The 22610-nt window shown below is 38.1% G+C and overlaps 2 protein-coding genes and 1 long non-coding RNA gene across 6 annotated transcripts; 1 reads left to right on the top strand and 2 right to left on the bottom strand.

Annotated features, from left to right (window-relative positions):
- Positions 1 to 9582: 9582 nt before the first annotated feature.
- ppcdc (phosphopantothenoylcysteine decarboxylase) lies at positions 9583 to 13167 on the bottom strand. 2 transcript variants are annotated; one of them, XM_027161630.2, is made up of 5 exons: positions 12824 to 13167; positions 11973 to 12068; positions 11768 to 11896; positions 10524 to 10692; positions 9583 to 10394 (listed from the first exon to the last, which is right to left on the bottom strand). In XM_027161630.2, exons 1-5 carry the CDS (start codon positions 12980 to 12982, stop codon positions 10306 to 10308), a joined length of 642 nt encoding a protein of 213 aa, XP_027017431.2. In that variant the 5' UTR covers positions 12983 to 13167; the 3' UTR covers positions 9583 to 10305. The 2 variants fall into 2 exon arrangements, with proteins under 2 accessions (XP_027017431.2, XP_047678370.1); XM_047822414.1 differs by lacking the exon at positions 12824 to 13167 and adding an exon at positions 12309 to 12457.
- Positions 13168 to 15553: 2386 nt separating this feature from the next.
- LOC125146195 lies at positions 15554 to 17105 on the bottom strand. Its single transcript, XR_007144694.1, has 2 exons — positions 16968 to 17105; positions 15554 to 16269 (listed from the first exon to the last, which is right to left on the bottom strand). It is a non-coding gene; the product is annotated as an uncharacterized LOC125146195 (long non-coding RNA).
- Positions 17097 to 22397, top strand: hacd3 (3-hydroxyacyl-CoA dehydratase 3). 3 transcript variants are annotated; one of them, XM_047822413.1, is made up of 11 exons: positions 17097 to 17229; positions 18943 to 18985; positions 19071 to 19144; positions 19464 to 19628; positions 19735 to 19783; positions 19893 to 20003; positions 20251 to 20378; positions 21137 to 21249; positions 21650 to 21756; positions 21898 to 22029; positions 22147 to 22397. In XM_047822413.1, exons 1-11 carry the CDS (start codon positions 17185 to 17187, stop codon positions 22221 to 22223), a joined length of 1044 nt encoding a protein of 347 aa, XP_047678369.1. In that variant the 5' UTR covers positions 17097 to 17184; the 3' UTR covers positions 22224 to 22397. The 3 variants fall into 3 exon arrangements, with proteins under 3 accessions (XP_047678369.1, XP_027017430.2, XP_027017429.1); XM_027161629.2 differs by having other exon boundaries at positions 17167 to 17264; XM_027161628.2 differs by lacking the exon at positions 17097 to 17229 and adding an exon at positions 17472 to 17779.
- Positions 22398 to 22610: the final 213 nt, after the last annotated feature.

Genomic DNA, 22610 nt, shown 5'->3' with positions numbered 1-22610 from the left:
TAATCTAAAAAAAAAAGTTTAACTTCACTAAATGTCAGCTCACTAATTTCTTCATAATTATAACATGACTTTCAATACCAGGGAAAGACTTATTCAATCATGTGGCATAAAATCATGCAGATAGATACAGATACAACCAATTTTGCCATTTTCATCTGAACTCTCTTATCAACAATTTCCTCCCACAGATCTGTTCCTCCCACAGACCTGTTGCTCTTAGGGTTCTGAGTAAGCTCTAGAGACTATTGTGTTTGAAAATCCCAGAAGATCAGCAGTATCTGAAATAATCAAACCAGCCCATCTGGTATGAAAAACCAAGTCAAGTTTAGTCACAGAGATCACATATTTTGTTCATTCTGATGTTTGATGTGAACATTAACTGATACTCTTTATTGGTATCATGATTGATGTATCATGCTACCTCTACATGGATAACTGCATGAGCTAGCAGGTGTACAGGTGTTCCTATTATAGTGGATGGTGAGTCTATATTCAATTAAATTCTATTACATTTTATTTGTATTTTTATAAATGGAAATTCAAAAAAAAGTTTAAATTTTAATTTATATTTCTGAGTAAGGCAGAGGAAATAGTGGCAAATAGACAAAACCCATTGAGGCGATATGAGGAACAAACATTAAGAGGGCCCAGACTTAAAAAGGGAACCCTCCTTATCTTTATGTTACCTAAGTATGTATTTATAAATAATTTATTTTCAGTAACTATACATAATCAAGTACAATTGTGTTAACAGGAACTTTTGACCTCTAAATATGAGCCTCGGCAATATTTCTGAATTCATTCTAGATTTAACATAAGTTCCTTCCAAATCTGACTGTGGCATCAACAGTTCAAAGCCCCCAAAGTGGTTTCCAAGCAGTACTATCCATTACAGTCCCAGGTATCTCCAGGTAGTCTACCTGGGGTCAACCTCATCAGCAGTGAGCAGCCTCCAAGTGATGGAGATTCTTTAAGTCCTTGTGAGGTGGGGCCTACATGGATTGGACTTATTTGTCCCATACATCCCACAGATGTACAATCAAACTGAGGTCATGTCCCTCAAACCATTCCTGAACAATTTATGCAGTGTGGCAGGACACATTATCCTGTTTAAAGAGTCCACTGCCATTAGGGAATCATTAGTGAATACTGTTACCATGAAGGAGAGTGCTTATTCTGTAACAATGTTTAGGTATGCAGTATGTGTCAGTTTCCCAGCAGAACATTGCCCAGACATTGCACCACCACACTGCCTCCACTAGATGCCTTCTTCCCAAGGACTACATCCTGGTGCCATGTATGTGATAAAAGAGAACAAGATTCATAAGACCATAATCTCCATGGTCCAGTTCTGATGCTCAAACATCCATTGTAGGCACTATTGGCAGTGAACAGGAGTCAACATTGGCACTCCGACTAGCCCCTGACACAAAAAGCTGGGATACACTGTGTGTACTGACATCTGTCTATCATGACCAGCATTACCTTTTTTTTAGCAATGTCTGCTAAAATAGCATTTCTGTGGGATTAGACAAGATGACTAGCTTTGACTCCTGATGGTTATCAATGAGCCATGGGTGCCCATGATCCTGACACAAGTTCACTGATTGTAATTCCTTAGACCACTTTTGGTAGGTACTAAGCACAGTGTCCTGGGAACACCCCACAAGATCTGTTGTTTTGGAGATCTGACCCAGATGTCCAGCCATCGCAATCTGGCCCTTGTCAAAGTCCCTCAGGTCCTAATGCTTGCCCATATTTCCTGCTTGTGCCAAGGTAATAGGATAATCAATATTTATTCACTTTACCTGAAAGTGGTTTTAATGTTATGGATGATCTATATATATATATACGTATATATATATATATATATATATATATATTGCTAAAAGCAAGTTCTTATATGTCTGATCGCCTCAGGTGGAAATACATGTGTTAGCACTACCTAATTGTCTTTCCTTTGAGGTTACTGCTGCACAGTCTAGACAAGCTGTTGGCGTCCATGAAACCCCCCATGGGTTTTTGGTTTTTGCTTATACGCCGGGTATCTCTCTGAGGAAGACCACATGGCACCTTACACTGTTTGTTGTCATGGCATCAGAACAGTATAGCCAGTCGATAAGTGCCAACAAGAGACCCTCATATAAAACCCTATAATTTAACTGTTTACTGTTTTAAAAGTGCTCAACATTTTGCTATATAAGCAAAACTGATCAGACCGGAACTAAACGAACTGACAATTCTTACTACAAGTATAGAAATGTCTACATCTACAATATAGAGTTTCTACATTATTCAATACATAGTAAAACTCAGCATTTAAGTGTACGATTAAGATATCAACATTTAAGTGTATGATTAAGATATCAGCATTTAAGTGTACGATTAAGATATCAACATTTAAGTGTACGATTAAGATATCAACATTTAAGTGTACGATTAAGAAAGACTAATGGTCAATCAACATTTAACCAAGTGATAATGTCCTAAGAATAAACTTAATAAAAAGCTGACTGAGCTCTCTATTATGACAGCATTTTTCCAAATAAGATATGAGAATTGTGAAATGTATGTAGTGAGAGATCAGGGCATGATTAAAAGAAAAAAGGGCAAACTTTTAGAATTGTTAAAGACTGGTTAAAAACTGTATTAATTCAAATGATCTGCAGATATCTCAGCTTTGTTAGATTTGTCTGATTTTCTCAGACAAATCCTAATTCTTTTTTAAAGAAATTATTCATTTTTGACATTTTTTAATGACTGTTTTGTTCAGTACATAATCAGCAAAGCACATGATTAACAGCTCTTTAGACAACAGGCTACAAGTAATATCACAAGTTACTGTATGTGATAGCAGGAAATATATATGGAGCCACTTATACTAGAGTAACATGCAGTATGCATTTTCACACCAATAACAATCTTCAAACCCATAGCCACTGTATTCATCATTTATCCTGAAACTACCCATTATTTACCCTTAAGCAAACATCACTGGTTGTGCTAAGTTCTGGGCAGGTTTCTTAACATTTCTGCCAACACTGTTGAATTCTAATGTTTAATGAAACCTCAACAGTATATGTTCCAGTGTCCTTGCCTGCTATGAGTTCACTTTGCCATAGAGTTACATCAGCCACATCTGTGATACCTGTGATCTACATTGGGGAACAGCAGAGGGGTGGGGGGTTGTGAAGGGGTCTCCCTTCATCCCCAAAGAACAACAAGAGGAAATATCAGACATGTTCACTCAACCATGGTGACATGTCAACATCCAACAGTCTGCTGGGGATAAACCACATGGACTATTTTCATAACCATAAAAAAGACTATTCAAAAAAGATACACTTGTACCTAACAACAGCACATGCTGTGGAATTTTTTATTGTTATTTTGTTGGAGCAATCATTATAAAGTTCTTTAATGTTATCAGAAGAATTGGGTGCAATTTGTGACAAATGTGTGATGCTTTGTATATCTGACAATTGAGGGATAGTCACTAAAGCACACATCTCTTTTCCCACTCACAATGCACATCACTAAACTGACCAGGGCTTGGTTAGTTTATATTTTGCTTCTCATCTGGAGCTGTACCTTCTCCATACTCTCCCTGGTCCTGTGATGTTACTCCATCTGCTTGATTAATGGTTCCCTCCCTGCCTGAGTGTCTGTTTTTTTCTTTCTTCAAACCAATGGCTCAGCAGCCAATGGCAAGTGAACAAGTTGCAGCTTTAGAAGAGGCAACCACACACAAGGCGGCACGTACCTTCAACATCACAGCTGCTTTGCTAAACAAATCAGATGTGACAAGCTTGCTCTAATGGGAGATGAAAGGAAACAGCAGAGTTGAATTCTCCTCTGAGCTGTTTGTGCACAACACAATAGAGGACAGTGTATATATATATATATATATATATATATATATATATATATATATATATATATATATATATATATATATTTATGAATACATGTAACACCTCTAGAATTCTCAGCACAAGCCTGACTGGTCAAACCAAACTGCCTTTCACACTTCACATCAGACAAGCAGAACTGAAAGCCTTAATAGTATCCCAGTCACACTTCCTTTTCAACAAAAAAGGAAAGGAACAAAAACGTGTCTTTTATTTTGTCTATTCTAATCTAAACGTTAACGTAAATGAACATAAGGTGCAAATTTAAGAATAAACAAGAAGACCATTTTTAAAATGTACCTCGAATCAACATCTCCACCTGCAAGAGTAAGGTTTATATAACTTAAAAGCAATCAACAGCAAGAACTAAAAGAACTAAAACTCTTTTTTCCCCAAAAAGCTTTACTGTGTTTTTCAGCCTAAATACTGCAGTACTTTTTTTATGAGCAATTACAAAATTTTGGGTGTAGTTTTGGATGGTGGAATGAGCTTTGGAGCTTCATGAGTGATGAGTGTTGTTAAAAGTCTTGCAACTAAAAAATAAATGAAAAACACAGTAGAGGAATGAAAAAAGTCTGACTTTATTGAGAACCAACAACACCAAGATCCCTACAAATTATCTGACCAACACAATTGTGTACCAACTTCTTTTATCTTTTCAACCTGACAACCGTTTGTTTTCTAGGTCATCTCTTGACCATTCAATGTAATCATTCTTCCCATGTTTAACTTGTTAGAATCAGGCCTGCAGGCTGAATAGCTTATCTCACTCAAGTTTGTTTTCCAGCTTTCATGGCCCATCTTTAAATTCCTTGTTGGGTCTAGTTTTGCTTGAGTAAACACTGATTAGCGAATTCACTCGATATAGACACCATCCAGGTAATATTTAAATAAAGTTTAATAATATGTGATACATAACTAATTGGAAACACACTGATTTCACAGCAGGGGTATTACCATTTCTCACAGTCACCCAAATTAACCCAGATCAACACTGGCCAGACATCAAAATCAACAGTGCAATAATATATAACGTTACATTCTGGTTAAATAATGTTATACACTGTCAAATGTAGTATATAATTTTAGAAAATATTTCATAACAGTTTTATCCTGTATTAATCAAAGTAAAAACAATAATCACAAACATAAAAAATATTCAGTTTCATTTTCTTCCTCTGGGTGTGAAGTAATAGAGTACAATCATTTTCAGAATTCAATATTCAAATGTCTATATTACAAATTTTCTTTAATTCAGAATTTTAAACTACTTAAAAGTCAAAGTGATAGGACTTCAATTGTGATAAGATAGAGGCTAGTTTAGGTAATCATGCTACCTAACATTAAATAGACTTTAGCTGCCGTTAGTTGGCTTTAGTTAATGATTACGTAGTCCAGAAGTTGAAGGCTCACTAAAACATAAGCATGAAAGAAAGCATGAAGAAAAGCATGAAAGAAAATTATGATGACACATTGATGATTTTTCAACTTTCATCTAATGATTTAAATAAATGTAAGAAAACATGTTTTTATACTTTATATTGAGAAAACACTCAAATTTTTTAAAAGATAAGTTTATATAAGTTTTGAGTAACTTTGCTTTTCTAGCTTTTTTTTTAAACAAAAAAAATCTTATTTTAAAATGCTATGTTGTACTTTATTGCTGGTGTAAAGATTTGTAGCTCTAAAGTTTTAAAGATAACTTTGTACAGATACATAAGCATAAAAGATTTGTGCACTATTTAGACAAATTGGGATATGTATGCCAAAAAATTCACAAACGTTTTCCTACATGGATACAATTTCAAGGACAGTTTGGAATAATTGTAAGCAGTGACTCATAATGTGGGATGCAAAAGGAAATTGAACAAATAGTAGTACTATGATGAGAAGACAAATTGAAATGATTTAAATTTGTCTTTGAAAATACAGCTGACATCCAAATACTAAGGCAAACATGGTAAGTGACATTCATGTTTCAATCAAGCGTTCAACAGATCAGTTAATTTGGAGCTACAGTCATTTTCAGATAGAACATAGGTAGATTTTATTATGCATTTATAAGTCAACACTGAAAAATCAGTACGAGTATTTGTTAGTCTGGATATTTTTATGTCATTAAAAAAGTCTGTGCAACTAAAGTTTTAACAGGTTTTTACCCCTGTAGAAATTTCTGAAAAGCCCTGACTTTCTTAAGGTCCTCTAGCTAATATTTGATTTTTTTTGACAACCCCAAATACACCTAAAAACTGCGCAAGAGATATTTGTATAGGAATTTTGTGGTGGTGTTTATACTGGAATGACCTGTGCACTCACCCGACCTTAAACCCAATAGAGCATAGTTTACCTTAAAATAAACCTGACTTCTTGTTAATTACAGATCATGATGACTAAATGTTTGAAACATTGGGCAGTTTCGACAGACATAAAGGGTAAATCATCCTGTTATCTGTGCTTGTCAGAATAGATACGTTTTGTACTAATCCCACAGACACACTCATCTGAGCAAGTAATATTTAACCTCCTCAGCCCAGCTATATATATCATATATCATTGAGAAATACTTTATCTGTCTGTTTACTTGTCTATGAATCAGGTGAATGTTTACATTTACAGCATTTGGCAGAAGCCCTTATCCATACATAAGTGCTTAAATCTCTAGCATTGAATACATTAATGCTGGTTCACTAGGTTACATACTTAAGATACCATGAGTTTAAAACATTTGTTCAAAGTTACAATGAAAGGTTTTTTTGGTTTTTTTTTAAATGCAAAAGATAAGGAAAGAAGTGCTAGTTGAAGTGTTTCCTGAATAAGTAGGTCTTCAACCGCCGCTTGAAAATAGCCAGTGACTCAGCTGTCCGGACCTCTAGGGGAAGTTCATTCCACCACCTTGGTGCCAGAACAGAGAAGAGTCTTGTAGTATACTTGCCTCTTACCCTGAGAGATGGTGGAACCAGTCGAGCAGTGGTGGTAGATCGGAGGTTGCGGGGTGCAGTGCGAGGAATAATGAGGGCTTTGAGGTAAGAGGGAGCTGGTCCATTCTTGGCTTTGTAGGCCAGCATCAGTGTTTTGAATCGGATGCGTGCAGCTACCGGAAGCCAGTGGAGGGATCGCAGCAGCGGGGTGGTATGCGAGAACATGAGAGGAAAAAGACAGTTGATTGTCCATGGTTACCCCTAGGTTGCGAGCTGTGGCTGAAGGGGAGATCAGATCTTTGTGCAAGGATATAGCAAGCTCGTGACCTGGGGATGAATCACCTGGGATGAACAGCAGTTCAGTTTTGCTAGGATTGAGCTTTAACTAATGAGCAGTCATCCATGATGAAATTTCTGCCAGACATGCTGAGATCCGGTCAGAAGCTGTGGCATCTGAGGGTGGGAAAGAGAAGATAAGTTGTGTATCATCAGCATAGCAGTGGTAAGAGAACCCATGTGATGAAATAACTTCACCAAGAGAGTGAGTATACAGGGAGAAAAGAAGAGGACCAAGTACTGAGCCCTGTGGGACGCCAGTGGAGAGTCTGCGTGGAGCAGATGTCACTCCCCTCCATGTTACCTGATACGAGCGTCCTTCCAGGTAGGAAGCAAACCATTCCCAAGCTGATCCGCAAATCCCAAGACTTTTGAGGGTGGATAAGAGAGTCTTGTGGTTGACCGTATCAAACGCTGCTGAAAGGTCAAGGAGGATAAGGACGGATGACAGTTTGGCTGATCTAGCAGCATGTAGTTTCTCAGAGACATCCAAAAGGGCTGTCTCTGTAGAGTGAGCTGCTTTAAAGCCAGACTGGTTGGGATCTTGGAGGTTGTTCTGTGAGAGATAGACAGACAGTTGATTATAGACAATGCGTTCAAGAATTTTTGAAAGAAATGAGAGAAGTGATACCGGTTTGTAGTTACTGATGTCTGATGGATCCAAAGCAGGTTTCTTTAGGATGGGAATAACCCTTGCTCTCTCGAAAGTAGTTGGTACCTGACCAGATGCTATGGATCTATTGACGATAGTGGAAATGAAGGGCAAAAGGTCTTGCGAGATGGTCTGGAGCATAGTGGTAGGGAGCGGATCTAATGGGCAGGTGGTAGGATTGCAAGACTGGATGAGTTGTAAAATCTCTTCTGCTGCCACAGTTGAGAAATGTGACAACGAAGGTGTAGGGGAATGCATACTCTGAGATGTAAGTGCAGTCGGGGCTGAAGTGAAGGTCCGGCAGATTTCCTCAATCTTCTCCTGGTAGAAAGAAGCAAAGTCTTCTGCAGTCAGGGAGGACGAAGAAGGTGGAGCCGGGGGGTTGAGCAGAGAAGAGATGATGTTGTGGAATTTCCGAGGGTCATGTGGGGAAGCTTCAAGCTTTTCCTTGTAGAAGGAAGTCTTGGCAGAAGTCACATCTGAGGAGAACTTGACAAGAAGTGTTCGGTAAAAATCAAGATCTGCATCAAGTTGTGATTTCTTCCACTTTCTCTCTGATGATCTTAGCTCTCTTCGATTGTTGCGCAGCACATCTGAAAGCCAAGGAGCAGAACAAGAAGTTTTCTTGGGTTTAGTGAACATAGGGCAGAGGAAGTCCATAGTTGAGGAAAGAGATGAGAGGAAGGTATCTGTGGCTGAGTCCAAGGGTAGTGAGGAAAAATATTCAGTATCAGGAAGGGAAGAAAGAGTGCCAGAAGCTACAGATGAAGGGGAGACAGAGTGAAGGTTGCGGCGGGTAAGAGCGAGGGGGTGAGAGGTAGTTCTAGGTAAGATAGGTAGAGTGATGGTGAAGGATACCAGGTGATGATCAGAGACGTGTAGAGGGGTAGCAGTCACGTCTGTAGCTGGAGAAGGACGGGTGAAAACCAGGTCCAGGACATTTCCTCCTTTGTGTGTGGGGATGTAGCTGTTGAGTGTGAGGGTAAATGAGTCGAGAAGAGACAGGAGGGAAGAAGAATGTAGCTTGTCAGAGGGGAGGTTGAAGTCACCAAGCACTGTCAGGGGGAAGTTATCGGAAGGGAAAGCACTAAGCAGTGAGTCCATTTCTTCCAGGAAGTCTCCTAGGGGACCAGGAGGGCGGTAGACAACAATGATAACAAGGTTGATTGGAGAGGTAACTGAAATGGCATGGAATTCAAAAGAAGAGATGGTTAAATCAGAGAAGAGGAGAGGTGTAAAGCACCATTTCTTTGACAACAATAAACCTTGTTTAGCAGTGCAAGTAGTATTAGCTTAGTGGTCATTCATATATAGCAAGCTGGAATAAATTTTACATGTGTTAGTTTTCTCACCTGGATGCATTGTACTTCTTCAGGCTCCACGGTGTCATTGCAAGTGTTAAGTATTTATGTATACATTGTTTTTAGCACACACACAAAACATGACTTTTTACTTTTTGAATTTTCTTTTGAATATTAGCATGTAGCTAAAACAGGGTTGTATTAAATGGCAGAAATTGATTGCAATTGTATTATATTTCTGGCGTAAGGAGTGGACAAATTAAATAAAGGATGTGTCATACTGTAGCTATCATAATGAAAAGAAGCCAAATTTCAGGGGTCATTAATACTCATACGGTTTAGTCACAAATCCGATCACTGTGTAAAACAGAACTGTACGGATGCAAATTAATATGACACTCAATGTATTGGAGCTACAAAAAAACTAACAATCTGAGTACTTCAACACGCGAGTATGCATGTAGTTTCAATAAGAAGCTTTATCTGGAGATTGCAGCTTCAGTTCATATTTATCAAACTTATTTCACTAACACATCACTGTAGGGTGTAAAATAAAGGTAGATCAAAAAACATGCACTAAACTTATCACTGAGTTCACCTACAATTTAAATAAATGTTTAAAGGTATATTTTCAAATTTCATTAAAAAAGGTTACATTTTTAAATGACTTTATTGCACTTTTTTTTTTAATTAAAATTTGTCTTTTTAAAATACATATAAGTAATTATAAGTTATAAATAATATAAGAACTTGAATCACACATTATATAAGTGAGTGAAGTGACATACGGCTAAGTACAGTGACCCATACTCAGAATTCGTTCTCTGCATTTGACCCATCCAAAGTGCACACACACAGCAGTGAACACACACACTGTGCACACACACACTGTGCACACACACACTGTGAACACACACACTGTGAACACACACACTGTGAACACACACCCGGAGCAGTGGGCAGCCATTTATGCTGAGGGGCCCGGGGAGCAGTTGAGGGGTTTGGTGCCTTGCTCGAGGGCACCTCAGTCGTGGCCGGCCCGAGACTCGAACCCACAACCTTATGATTACGAGTCAGACTCTCTAACCATTAGGCCACAACTTGCCCACATTATAGAAAACTATTTATTCTATAAAAGTATATACATTCACAGTAGGATATACTGTATATTGCATTTTCAGTGTTTATCAACGTGCTGTGATTTTCTCAGCTGGTCTTGGAAGATACTTTCGGATGGCATCCACAATAGTTGACACCTCTGCCATTGCACCTTTGCCTACAAACAGACACAAACTTTAGTCCATGCTACACATAAACAAACAGGGAAAGTCATCAAGGAACAAAGGCTCTTTGAGGCATACTCTTAAAGTACTTAAAATCCACAAAGGTGTTACAGTGATGTTACCTTCATCTCCACAGACCAGCTTCTTATAAATGCAGGGGATCTCCACATAGCCAAAGCCCTGAAGTGTGGCCACTTGCTGGGCAGTGATCGGATGCTGCCACATAGTCGTGTTCATGGCAGGACAAAAGAGTAGAGGACGACTCATGTCCCACGCTCTTACAATGCATGTCTGGGGAGGACAAACTACATATTCAATTGAAAGAAAGATAAATCCAGATCATCAAGCCTTTTAATCCAAGCTTGTTAATTGAACAAAGAGTTGGCCTGAAATGCTCCAAGCAGTGGTTTGTGAACTCCAAAAGAGCCTCAATAAAATAACATAACAACTATTTCCCACACCATGGGTAAAAAAGTAATATGGGTGTTTGCCTTACATGGGACTCAGACAACATTCCATCATCAATGAACAAGAGAATGCCCTTATAAAAACTTTGCACAAACTGCATGATAACATTGTCACTTCCACAGCTCTGCAGAAAGCTGGGAGGTGTTCTGTGTTGGTGAAAAGTCTCAAACACTAAAATGTGGAGGTGATAACAGTAATGTGAACAGCAGCATTGACCTCTGGAGCCCACAGTGTATCCATGCTTACAGACTAAAATGTGCTACTCCTGTGGTCTCCATGACAGAAGACAACCCTTCGGTGAGCAAAAAGAGTCTGGATAAGAGAGTAGAGACTAGTGTGTGGTTGGCTAGTTGGAGAATTACATAAACACATACATTATACACATATGCATATAACTACTATATTCATTCGACCATTGTAAACAGTGATGTTTTTAATTTTAATTCTCATCGTTGTATTTTACTTTTTAGATGCTTTTTTGTACAATGTATTGTTTCTTTCCTTCAGAAACGTTTAAAATGTTTCATTTAATGAATCCTGCTTATGCAAAGCTCACTCAACATGATACTGATTGTGAAAAATTCAAGGCTTAAACTGGGGACAAAGAGGGAGTGTTAGATTAAAATAGGCTTCTCATTGTAACACAATTTGTGATTCATCATCATAATTTGTGACCTTTAAAAGTGGCGAGTTTTTGTTTAGCTCGTCTTAGCTCTAAATTATTGTTGGGTTGTGTCACTCTCAAACCGGAATGCCGTCTCATGACTGCCCCCCCTCCCTCCCTTTCTCCATTTTTCCTCTAATCTTGAGAATGCCTGTATGTAAGCTGCCTGTGAAATCATTAGAGAGATCATTTTGAAATCATATAGATCTATATATTAAAGAAACATAGTCTCACCAGAAGGTTGTCGCAAATACCACTGGCTATCTTGCCGAGTGTGTTTGCATCCAGTGGAGCAATGACCAGCAGGTTGGCCCACCGTCTCAGTTCTATGTGTAGCACAGGGTCTGAGCGGGTTTTAAATATCTAAGACAGATGAAATTCACATGGTTATCTCCTCATAATCTGCAGCACTACTACAATGGATACCAAACATACTCACCTCCCACTCATCTTTGTCTGTGTAGACATGGACAGGAACCTCAGCAACGTTGTAAAAATGGGTAGCATGGTCTGTGGTGACCACCCGTACATCAATCTACAAGGAGAGGGGGTACGGTTTTAAAGATTATCTGACAACATATACCATCTCTTACTATTTTCAAAGAAAGGTGGGTATTTTACAAATGTGAAATAGCTGTTTTTATTAATGTAAGCTTTAAAAGGACCATAATGGTCAAGGGTGAGCTTGGGACTTTTAAAAACATGTCACGGATTGGCTAATCTAAATCCCCTCTAGCAACTAGCTGTGAATGTGTGCGTGGAAGTTGTGTAGTACTGTTGTCCTATCTGGGCTGTATTCCTGCCTGACAGCCAACATTCCTGGGATAGGAACATCTTCTACCAGATCTAAGTAATAAAACAGTTACTTGGTTGAATGAATGTGGTCTAAATCATGCTTCTTAATAATAAGGTACAAATTTACAGTTTTCCATCGACCACATATCTTTTTGTCGTTAGTAAAGGGAAAAATTAATCGAATTTCAAATGAAATGATGACATTTATACAATCGTTATAGTGCACTATATGTCCAGTAAGGAAGGATTAGAGATGCAGCAGTCTGGCAACAGTGAAACCTGATGTCTGTACTTTTGAGAGTCACAAACAGCTGGACACAGCAATACAGTACAATTACATTCACAGTGAATTTCCACTGACAAACACACAACCTTCATGTCCAACATCTTTAAAACTAATCATTCAAGAGGTTACAAAAAGAATAAAAATAAATAACAGAAATACAATGTATTGAAAACTAATATTAGCTATATAATACTGCCTTATAAACATACCTCGGGTATTTCGAGAAGTTGTGACACCAACAAAGGTAACTTCATTGCTGCAACACTACCAGTTACACCCACAAGAACACGGAAGGTGGAACCAGTAGAGCTCAAGTTTAGCATCGAGCTAACGTGAGAATCACAAGTTGGCTGCATTGTACGAGACATTGCACGTTAACGCTTTGTAAATAAAACAATATATATTGTAATGAAAGTCGGGTGAACTGTTTCTACATGTATAACAGGCAACGTTATATATATAGAAGCTCAAACTAGCATAATGTAAACACGTGTTTTGCAAATTCTATTGCTGTTCGTTTCACTTCCGTCAACATCGCCGTTACATGAGGTACGAGTGTAGACAGCGCCCCCCTCTGGAATCAGAATCGGATTTATTGGCCAAGTGTGTTGACACACACAAGGAATTTGTACAGACATAACACTATACTATACAAGAAAACAATGCAGACGATGAGATACAATATAGACAGAATGAGTATAAAATATAAATATAGAATGAATAAAATATATAAAATATGAATATATAATATGAACGATCAAGTATGTACATAAAGTGTGGGAGTGCAATATTATGCTTTTTCTGCAATATACAGCAGCAGTAGTGTGTAATATACAGATGATGATGTATTAACGCAGTGGTTCTCAACCAGTGGGGCGCGAGTAGGCTACAGGATGGGAGGGAAAAAATTAAATCTGGGAAAAAAAAAGTAAAAAATTTTTTTAACACTAAACTACTATCATCAAAAGTTATCGTTTTGAATATACATAACTCCTGACTAAAAATTAAAATGTGTTTGGACTGGTTTGTCGATAGTGAGCGCGGAAATACAGGTGATAAGCGGTTTTATTAAGCGAGTCATTGAGTCGTTCATTCAAACGATTCGTTCAAACGGCCGATTCATCAAGAATGAGACAGATGTTTGTGAATGGGTCATTGAATCTTTGACTCAACCGATTCGTTCAAAACACTGAATCATTCAAAACACTATTGAGTGTAGTGCCCTGCGCGGGACTGTCTTTATAAACCCGCACCCGCCCGCAAGCTGCGTGTTCCACTCCCGTCCGCATCCGCAATGTTTGTGTCTACTCCCGCCCACTCCCGCGGATTGTTTTCTTGAGAGCTTGTGAAAATTTTGATTGTATACAAATGATCAGACTAATTAGTTCAGGCTAATGTCCAGAATAACAGAATTAAACATGATTGCATTTAAATAAGATAAATTAATACTAAACCAAAGCAACACACCTGGCAAAAACGGTTTTTTTTATTATTATTATAAAACATTAACCGTTTTAACAAAACGACAACTAGCGGCACCTCATTTTTTTAAAGTGCGACACATTTTTCCATAGTATCTTGCTTAACGTGAGCAGGAAGTGCTTTATTGGAGAATGAGAGCTTGCTTTGACCACTGAGAACTGTGCAGGTATGTCGCCTCTGGCCAGACGTGCCAGATTTATGTCCGTTGTAAATTAACACTTTTGCACATTTATTCCAATTTTTTTCAGTGATAATTGAGAATTGTGTCCAGATGTCTGACTTGCCCTGCTTTGCTTTTGTCAAGTAAACAGCCTTTAATCGTCGACTTCATGTGTTGACTCCATTCTTATTATTAGGCTACACGCCAAATCCCACCGGGTCCCGCGGATCTCCGCTAAATTTTCTGACCGCCCACTCCCGCCCGGGGCAAAGGTGAAACCGCCCGCTCCCGAGAGATTTGCGTTGGGTCCCGCGGGAGCCCAATCCCAATGAAGCCCTATGAGTGTTGCTGTGAGACGCGCTATGATGTGATCTTTGTTTGGATTCACCAGATCTATTTTCGCTGCTAAAATAGACCAAAACAGTCAATATCTCGTCTAAAATATAAGGGACTGAACTGTAAAACCCGAGTGTAGGCCTACTTCTTATTTATTTATTTGTTTATGTTTGCTGTCTTGTGAACATATCGAAATATGATTGAAAAGACAAGATCAGGGGCCTATTGCACAAAACTAGGATAAGGGATTAAGCCGGGATATCTTGGTGATCCTGGCTCAATTTATCTGTGATCCGGTTGCACTAAAGCTGGTTTAGGGGGCGGTAGGATGTTATGGTATAAATTACCATGGAGATTTAATCTGTGAAGCTAGACTGCTCCAGACCAAGCTAAATTCTAGTATCTATTTAATCTCATCCCTTATGTCAGTCAGCAGTCACCACAAACGAAAACCAATAGTTATTCCACTGCCCACTATACATTATCACATATAAGTAGACCCACTCATTATTTAAACATTTGTGATCATTAATTTCAATCATTTTGGATAAATGATTTTTAGATGATGTTGCTATTATTAATTTACAGATTCCCACAGACTATAAGACTATATACAAAATGATATATTAGGGCCACAGAGGAAAAAAAAAGAAAATTCACAGACTTTGAGAACAATGTCTTTAATAATATTGTAACCCGTTGTTTTAGAGGACAGTTGTTAAAATGACAGCTGTGAGGCATTTCGTGGAATTGTTCTTCAGTATGGTTTCACAAACAAGGACATACTTAATCTTTTGGCACATCAGCATCACATTGTCATAAGTATCAGGACAGTAAAAAGAATATGCATCTTTTCCACAGAAAGAACCAGCCTCATAAATTTGACTTTTTCCTTTTCCTAAGTGTGGCCCTAATACACTCATAAAATACACATTCCATATAAATATAAAAAAACAAAGTGTAACATTATGTTCCTTTATTGAATAAGGGTAAAACAAAGCAGGTAAACCATCAGCTTTCAAAACTGAGGTCACACAGTGACTCTACAAGATGGAAAGCACAGAATCAAAGCATATTATACAACAAAAGGATAAATACACATTCAAAAGTCTGTATATAACACACCTCACATGTCTGCACACTGAAATAAATGCAGGACAAATCCATACATCAACTGAACAGACAAATGAATGGATGCAGTAGCCTTCCTGCAAGCTTGTATTACAGTACAAACATCATAAGAGGCCAAATCAATAAAAAAAAAAATAGAAAAAAATATTGAACACAAAAAACCCCAAATTCCTCTGCCACCGCAGGACATATTTAACCAAAATTGAAAGCACACATACTAACTAAAATAATTCAACACATATTGATCCCTCAGCAGCTGACCACTGTCATCATCAGGGAAGATTGCCGGATTGTCCCAGTCCATGGCTCGTGGCCCTCTGATTCCTCAGGCAGGCCACATTGTGAAGGGCAGCACAAGCCACAGTGATGTCACATGCCCTCACAGGGCTGACCCTTAATTTGTGAAGGCAGAGAAAGCATGCCTTCGGGAAGCCAAAGGTCATTTCAACTCTGGGCCGGGTCCTGGCATGGGCATGGTTGTACACCTGCTGTGCTTCCTGGGGGTCAGTGAAAGGTGTCAGGAGAAAAGGCTGGCAGCCATACCCCCTGTGTCCCAGCAAAACACCAGAGAATTCACCAGTCAACACAAAATCTCATCATTACTACCTCAAACACAGTGATATTCTTGACACAGACATGATGTAAAAATGGACCGTTTTGGCCCGGTCTTGTTTAATCTACAACACACACACACACACACACACACACACACACACACACACACACACACACACACACACACAAAGTGACTATCACACAAGAACATTCAATGGAGTCAGTGAGCAAGCGACCTTGGGTCCTTTGAAAGGCGCTATATAAATTAAAGTGATTATTATTATTATTATTATTATTATTATTATTAATAATAATAAATCTATTTATTTGATTAAATTTTATTTATATAGCACTTTTCATAATTGTTTCATCGTTTCAAAGCAGCTTTACATTAATAAAAGCAGGAGAAAAATCGGTGGACAACATAAGAAGCAGAGTACAACGGCTAAGATTAAACCATACTAGTGAGCGTAGTAATAATGTAAGGCTTTAATAATTTATCAAAGCCTTATACAGTGTGATGGAGTTACTTTACACAATTTCACTCATATCTGCAGTCCATTTCAATTAGAAGTTCAACTGTTTCATAATCAGAGTACAACTGCGTTTTTGGAGATGTGAATTAACTATTTGGATTGTAATTGTAATGTTTCAGCGGAGCGGTGAGTGTGTAATTGTGCACTACTTACGCATTCAGGCGATCTGCAATACTTTGCCATGCTTTTTCTCTTTGCTTTTCTTCTTAATTATGTCTTTTACCTCCTCCTATGCCTCCACGAGGATTTATGCCTCCGAAGGGGAAAAGTACTCCGCTCTAGTTCCCATGCTGAATCAGTGAATCTGTGATCGGTCTGTTTGAGTGAGCCGTGAGCGCGCACATATCCAGGATTGGTTTCACCTGGCTTGATGAATCCGTGTCTGCTCATCCTGGCTTGGTCTTTGTGCAACCAAGTAAGCCCGGACGCACTTGTTTTGAATTCATTGAGGTCAGCTCAGTCATTTATCCTGGATGTCTTAATTCTACTTTTGTGCAACAGGCTGGCTGTTTTCTTGGTAGTTTTTGTTGTTTAACATCTAGATGCAATTGTTGTACGCCATCTTTACAAACTTCAAGACTATCAAGTTTATTAATGACCAACTTCTAAAAAGCTCAAACTAGCATAATGTAAACACGTGTTTTGCAAATTCTATTGCTGTTCGTTTCACTTCCGTCAACATCGCCGTTACATGCGGTACGAGTGTAGATAGCGCCCCCCGCTGGAATGATGATGTATTAACGCACGCGCACGCGCACAGCTAGTCACCGAATATTCTGGGTAAAAGCTTTGACCTGCTACTGATGTGTCGTGAGTTTACATTCATTCAGCCCGCGTTTCTGGAGCTGAAGTGATTATTAAACTGAGCCGAATACACGCCCACGATGCAGACTCTCACACCTCACGTGTTTTGGGCCCAGAGACACGGAGAAATTTACCTGCGGGTGGAGATCAGTGATGCCAAGGTACAGTAACAGTAGAGTCTCTGTTCAGTCAATTAGCTTAGCATCGTAGGCTAACTGCCTGTTCATCTCAGAACTAACTCCAGCTTTAGACAACCAGTGTGTTGTCCCTAAACATATAAGACCATAAATGTGTTCTGTTAAATGTGTCATTTTTCAGCCTGCATCTTTTTGTCCTGCTTTTGATTATACATCAGTTGTTTTTTTTTGACAGTTAGCTGAAGGGCTAAATAATGAGCTAGCAGGCATTCTGTCAGAATAAAATACTCTGTCAGTGTTTTTAATATTAAATAGCAGTAAACAAATACAAAAAAGGAATATATATATATAACAAATATCAGTTTTTTAATCATTTTTAGTAATAATACTAAATAACAATTTATGACCAGTTACTAAAAAATATTAAAAAAAACCCTTTAAGACAATGGAAAAGTGTTTCTAGGTAGTAATAATATATTTTTAAAATAAATTTAATTATAAAATAAATTTATTATTATGTATTATTATTAATATTAGTATTATTATTAGTATTATTAGAATATAAAAAAACACCATAACCATATCATATTATGATTATCGTAGTTAATCAATATCATTATTGTATCGGTTTCCTGCTGGCTTTGTTGGTACAGATCCATGACTTGCTCCTCCAAGGCCATCTGGATGAGTCATGTTTTATTTACAGGCTTTATTTACAGGTAGTAGATGAAAGAACATGTGGCTTATACACAGGGATATATGTTTCCTTGTAGGACTTATAGCCTCCCCCATCGTTTGTCTGTGGCTCACTTCTGAACAAGGGTTGCATGTTTTTTCGTACAGCTTTACTGGGCAAATCCATGGTCATAGAGCTCTAAATGTAGGCGCAGAACACTTTCACACAATAGTGCGATTGTTTTGCTTCTATGTAACTGGCTGAAACCTGTTGTGAATGCCAGTTTAATGCAAATGATGTATATCAAGTTCCAGCTTTTGGAGGTTACTGTACCTTCAGTTCATACAACAGATCATTTCTTCCATGTTTGGTTGCAGTTCTTTAAGCAAAGGCCATCTGTTAAAAGAATGTAATGTAGTTTATTTGTATCTAATATACCATAATTATTTTACAGGAAGTCAAGCAATGCAAAATCACACTTGGTTAACATGTTTGTGTGTGTGTTTTGCAGAACCTTGATATTCGTGTACAAGAGAACACTCTCCAATTTAGAGGTAGACCTAGCTATCTACGGTAGCTATTAATATTTAATTCAGCTTTCTTTTGGACTAGCTTACAACCTGCTCGCTTTTGTACCAGGTCAGGGTCACGGAGCAAAAGGAGAAAACGAATATGAATTCAGCTTGGAGTTCTTAAATCAAGTGGAACCAGAGGTAGGATTTTTCATTAAATAATTTAACCTTTAAATGCTTGCAGTTTTAAAGGCTTTGAGACCCTTAGGCATAGTTATGCAATGAAGATGAGTTGTAAGTTGACAAATCGCAGATATCTTAGTTAGATTACATTCTGCTGAATAAATGAGGAAGCTCTATGTGGTGTTTTATTGTTTGTACATACAGAATAACAACTGTGTGCTTGCTCATTTAAATCAGTTAGATTTAGTTAGAGGCACTTAATGAAATGGAATACATTTGACTGCTTTTTACTAATATATATATATATATATATATATATTGGCATGTATGTGTCTAGATAAAACACAAATCTACCCAGCGGCAAGTGAATATCACGGTGAGAAAGCAGAAGCACTGCTGGTGGAATCGACTCACCATGCAGGAGAAGAAGCCTGTGTTTCTGGCCCCTGACTTTGACCGCTGGCTGGATGAGTCAGATGCTGAGATGGAGCTGAGGCAAAAGGTTGGGTGATTTCTGAATTGTAGGATGTGTTTCTTATGACTGAAATCTCAGTGCTGAACCATTACAGTTTTTTGGCTGCCACTAACCATTGTTTATGCCTACACAGGAAGAAAGAATAAATAAAATAAGCATTGAGTCAAGGATTCCAAAGGATCGTAAGTGAACTTTTAATTTTCCAGTGCAGAAGATGAATATTTTTCAAAAAATCAGTTGAAGAAAGAAAAATCCTAAATACAACATGCTCACCAGTTGGCTTTCCCCCAGCTTACCTAGGCTTGAAAAAGGGATATCTCTTCATGTACAACCTGGTTCAATTTCTTGGATTCTCCTGGATCTTTGTCAACATGACTGTTCGTCTTTTCATACTTAAAGAAGGTGAGGATTTATTGTAAATCTCCACAGAGACCATGTGGTTTATATATTTTATATATTATCCCAGATGTGAGCTTTTGTTGAGACAATGGATGTTCTGTTTGTCCTCCTAAAGACAAATGTCAACTTCCTTTATGGTTCCTTTTCATATCTTTAGATCAAGTACGCAGGTGTAACTAATAATGAGATAATGGCAGATGTACCTCTTTCTGAATTATGGTCTTATTGATTTATTTATTTTTTGAAATAGATTCTTTCTATGATACCTTTCACACCACTGCTGATGTGATGTACTTCTGTCAGATGCTAGCCATAGCTGAGGTTATTAACCCTGCTCTGGGGCTAGTCAGGACTGGTGTGATGCCTGCCTTTATACAGGTGAGTAGATAGATAGCTTTATTGTCATTGTTTTAACGACAACATTATGAACAAACTAGGAGATCCTGATACCATTGCGACCAGCACACCGCCAACATGCCAACAAGTATCCACGTTAGACAGAATGACCTGGTTGTAAATCATGTTACAGTAAAACTAACCAGTTAATGATTAAGCAACATTAAAACCAGCCACTAAAACAGACTGCAGGAACATCTGAAGGTCTTGAAATATTATTTTAGAAGCCCTACTGTCTAAAGTTACCCAGTAAAGTTGTTTGGGTAAACAAGAGTTTTAACAGGAAACTGTTACCCAACAACAAATTAGTTCCATTTACCACATTTTATTTTAATGCTGTGCAACATGTTAAGAGTCAGTGACCAATTGGGTATGTCTCAAATGCACCTTACACTCATTAGTGTGCCAGAGTCAGCTTCTTATGATATGCTTTTCCAATACAGTACAGGGGAATTGCTGTATGAGGACATTTCTGGCTGAATGTCACCAAATACATTTTGCATTGAATAAAAAAAGAAAATAGCTGTTTCCCTGTATTATGTGCTTGGATTACACAATCACTGGTTACAATATATATTTTTTCACTGTTTTTATGTAAGACCAATTTCTTGTCACCCTACGTACAGTCATGGTCTTCAGTCACACTTATTTATATACTCAACTGTAAATAAAGGTGCGGTCTGTTCTTACGTAGTTTTGAATTCACCTGAAAGTTATTTTGTCTTCCTAAACTGTTTAAGGTGATGGGGAGGAACTTTGTCCTTTTTATCATCTTTGGGAGCCTAGAGGAAATGCAGAACAAACCTGTTGTTTTCTTTGTCTTCTATCTCTGGAGTGCCATTGAGATATTTAGGTGAGCTTCTAAATGTAAATTACCCACTTGTAAAGAAATATACTATAGTCAGAAGTTGTGGACACCTGACAAAGGTTGGAGCAGGAAAACTGAAGAACTTGAGTGTCCTGTACGGAGCCCTGACCTAAACCCCACTGAGCACTTTTGGGATGAACTGGAACACTGATACCAATGTTGAAGCTGAATTTATCAGTTGTAGCACAGCTGCTAGTTCGCGGAAGTTACATGGAACTCTGTGGTTTTCACAGTTCAGTGCTCACATTAGCATGCTTATTAGTTTTGACATGTTAGTCTTTAAAAAGAGATTTTGAAAAAAGAATTCCGGAAGTGGTTAGAAGTGTTTATAAAAACAACACTGAAATAAAATCTTTTTATAAAAGCATTTGATTATTCATCTTAGGTACCCCTTTTACATGTTGGCCTGCATTGACACTGAATGGAAAATGCTGACTTGGCTACGGTATACTATTTGGATTCCCCTGTACCCACTTGGTGTGCTTGCCGAAGGTGAGAATATTAAACGTTTTTCAATCAGTTATATCCTATAAAAGCAGTGTTGAGATTTATAAATTGTTTGCTAACAATCAGATGAGGCAGTCTGGCTCAGATGTTTCTAAGATCTTGTTTCTGTTTTGTTTTGTTCATTAGCTGTAGCAGTCATTCAGTCTATCCCCATCTTCAATGATAGCAAGTTCTTAAGCATCCCTTTGCCTGAAGTCCTTGGCTCTTCTCTCAGCTTCTCCTATGTCTTGCAGCTATACTTGCTGCTCATGTTCCTGGGTGAGTCTTTCCTCTTTAGGAGTCGCACTGCTTTCTTGATATTTGCTATTAACTTCAAGATAATCTTGTTGCTGTGCACAAGCACTGATCTGTATTACGGTACTGCATGCTTTACAGGACTCTTCAGCAACTTCCGTCATCTCTACAAGCAGAGGAGGAGGCGGTTCAGAACAAAAAAGAGGAAAGCCAACTGAGAAGAACTTGAAAGAAGTGAAGTGTCCTGCCGTCACCTAGGACTCCCTCAACCCATTATTTTCCATTCTCTATCTACAGGAGGCATTACAGTCTTGTTCTCAAATCCGTTGACCCATCAACAAAAATAAGTTAATTTGATCGAGTTGAAAGTTATTAAAATCGAGTTATTTCCATTATGAGTTATGTTTAGTGTGTTGGGCATTTAGATTCGACCAAGTAGTGATCTTCCTCATCACTCATTCCTTGGTTTGTGCATTTATCTCTGCTGAAGAGCAGACAAACTGGTATAGAGACCAACAACCTCAGGGACTGTGAGAGTTTTTAAACAAAGCAGCAGAACCCACAAGCAAGGGCAATAGTGACACATAATATATCCTACTAAATAC

Source organism: Tachysurus fulvidraco, chromosome 13, assembly GCF_022655615.1.
Source record: "Tachysurus fulvidraco isolate hzauxx_2018 chromosome 13, HZAU_PFXX_2.0, whole genome shotgun sequence".
Lineage (NCBI taxonomy): Eukaryota > Metazoa > Chordata > Actinopteri > Siluriformes > Bagridae > Tachysurus > Tachysurus fulvidraco.
The sequence above is the reverse complement of the archived record's forward strand: the minus strand, read 5'-3'. Positions and strand labels throughout refer to the sequence as shown.

What these genes read in the sequence shown, in the direction of transcription:
- ppcdc (XM_027161630.2), bottom strand. Translation starts at nt 12,982, where the DNA reads ATGTCTCGTACAATGCAGCCAACTTGTGATTCTCACGTTAGCTCGATG. An exon ending in AACTTCTCGAAATACCCGAG is followed by an intron (nt 12,069 to 12,823) that starts GTATGTTTATAA and finishes CTCTCCTTGTAG; the next exon opens with ATTGATGTACGGGTGGTCAC. An exon ending in GTATTTGCGACAACCTTCTG is followed by an intron (nt 10,693 to 11,767) that starts GTGAGACTATGT and finishes TGTCCTCCCCAG; the next exon opens with ACATGCATTGTAAGAGCGTG.
- hacd3 (XM_027161628.2), top strand. Translation starts at nt 17,699, where the DNA reads ATGCAGACTCTCACACCTCACGTGTTTTGGGCCCAGAGACACGGAGAA. An exon ending in TGGAGATCAGTGATGCCAAG is followed by an intron (nt 17,780 to 18,942) that starts GTACAGTAACAG and finishes TGTGTTTTGCAG; the next exon opens with AACCTTGATATTCGTGTACA. An exon ending in GTCAAGGATTCCAAAGGATC is followed by an intron (nt 19,784 to 19,892) that starts GTAAGTGAACTT and finishes GCTTTCCCCCAG; the next exon opens with CTTACCTAGGCTTGAAAAAG.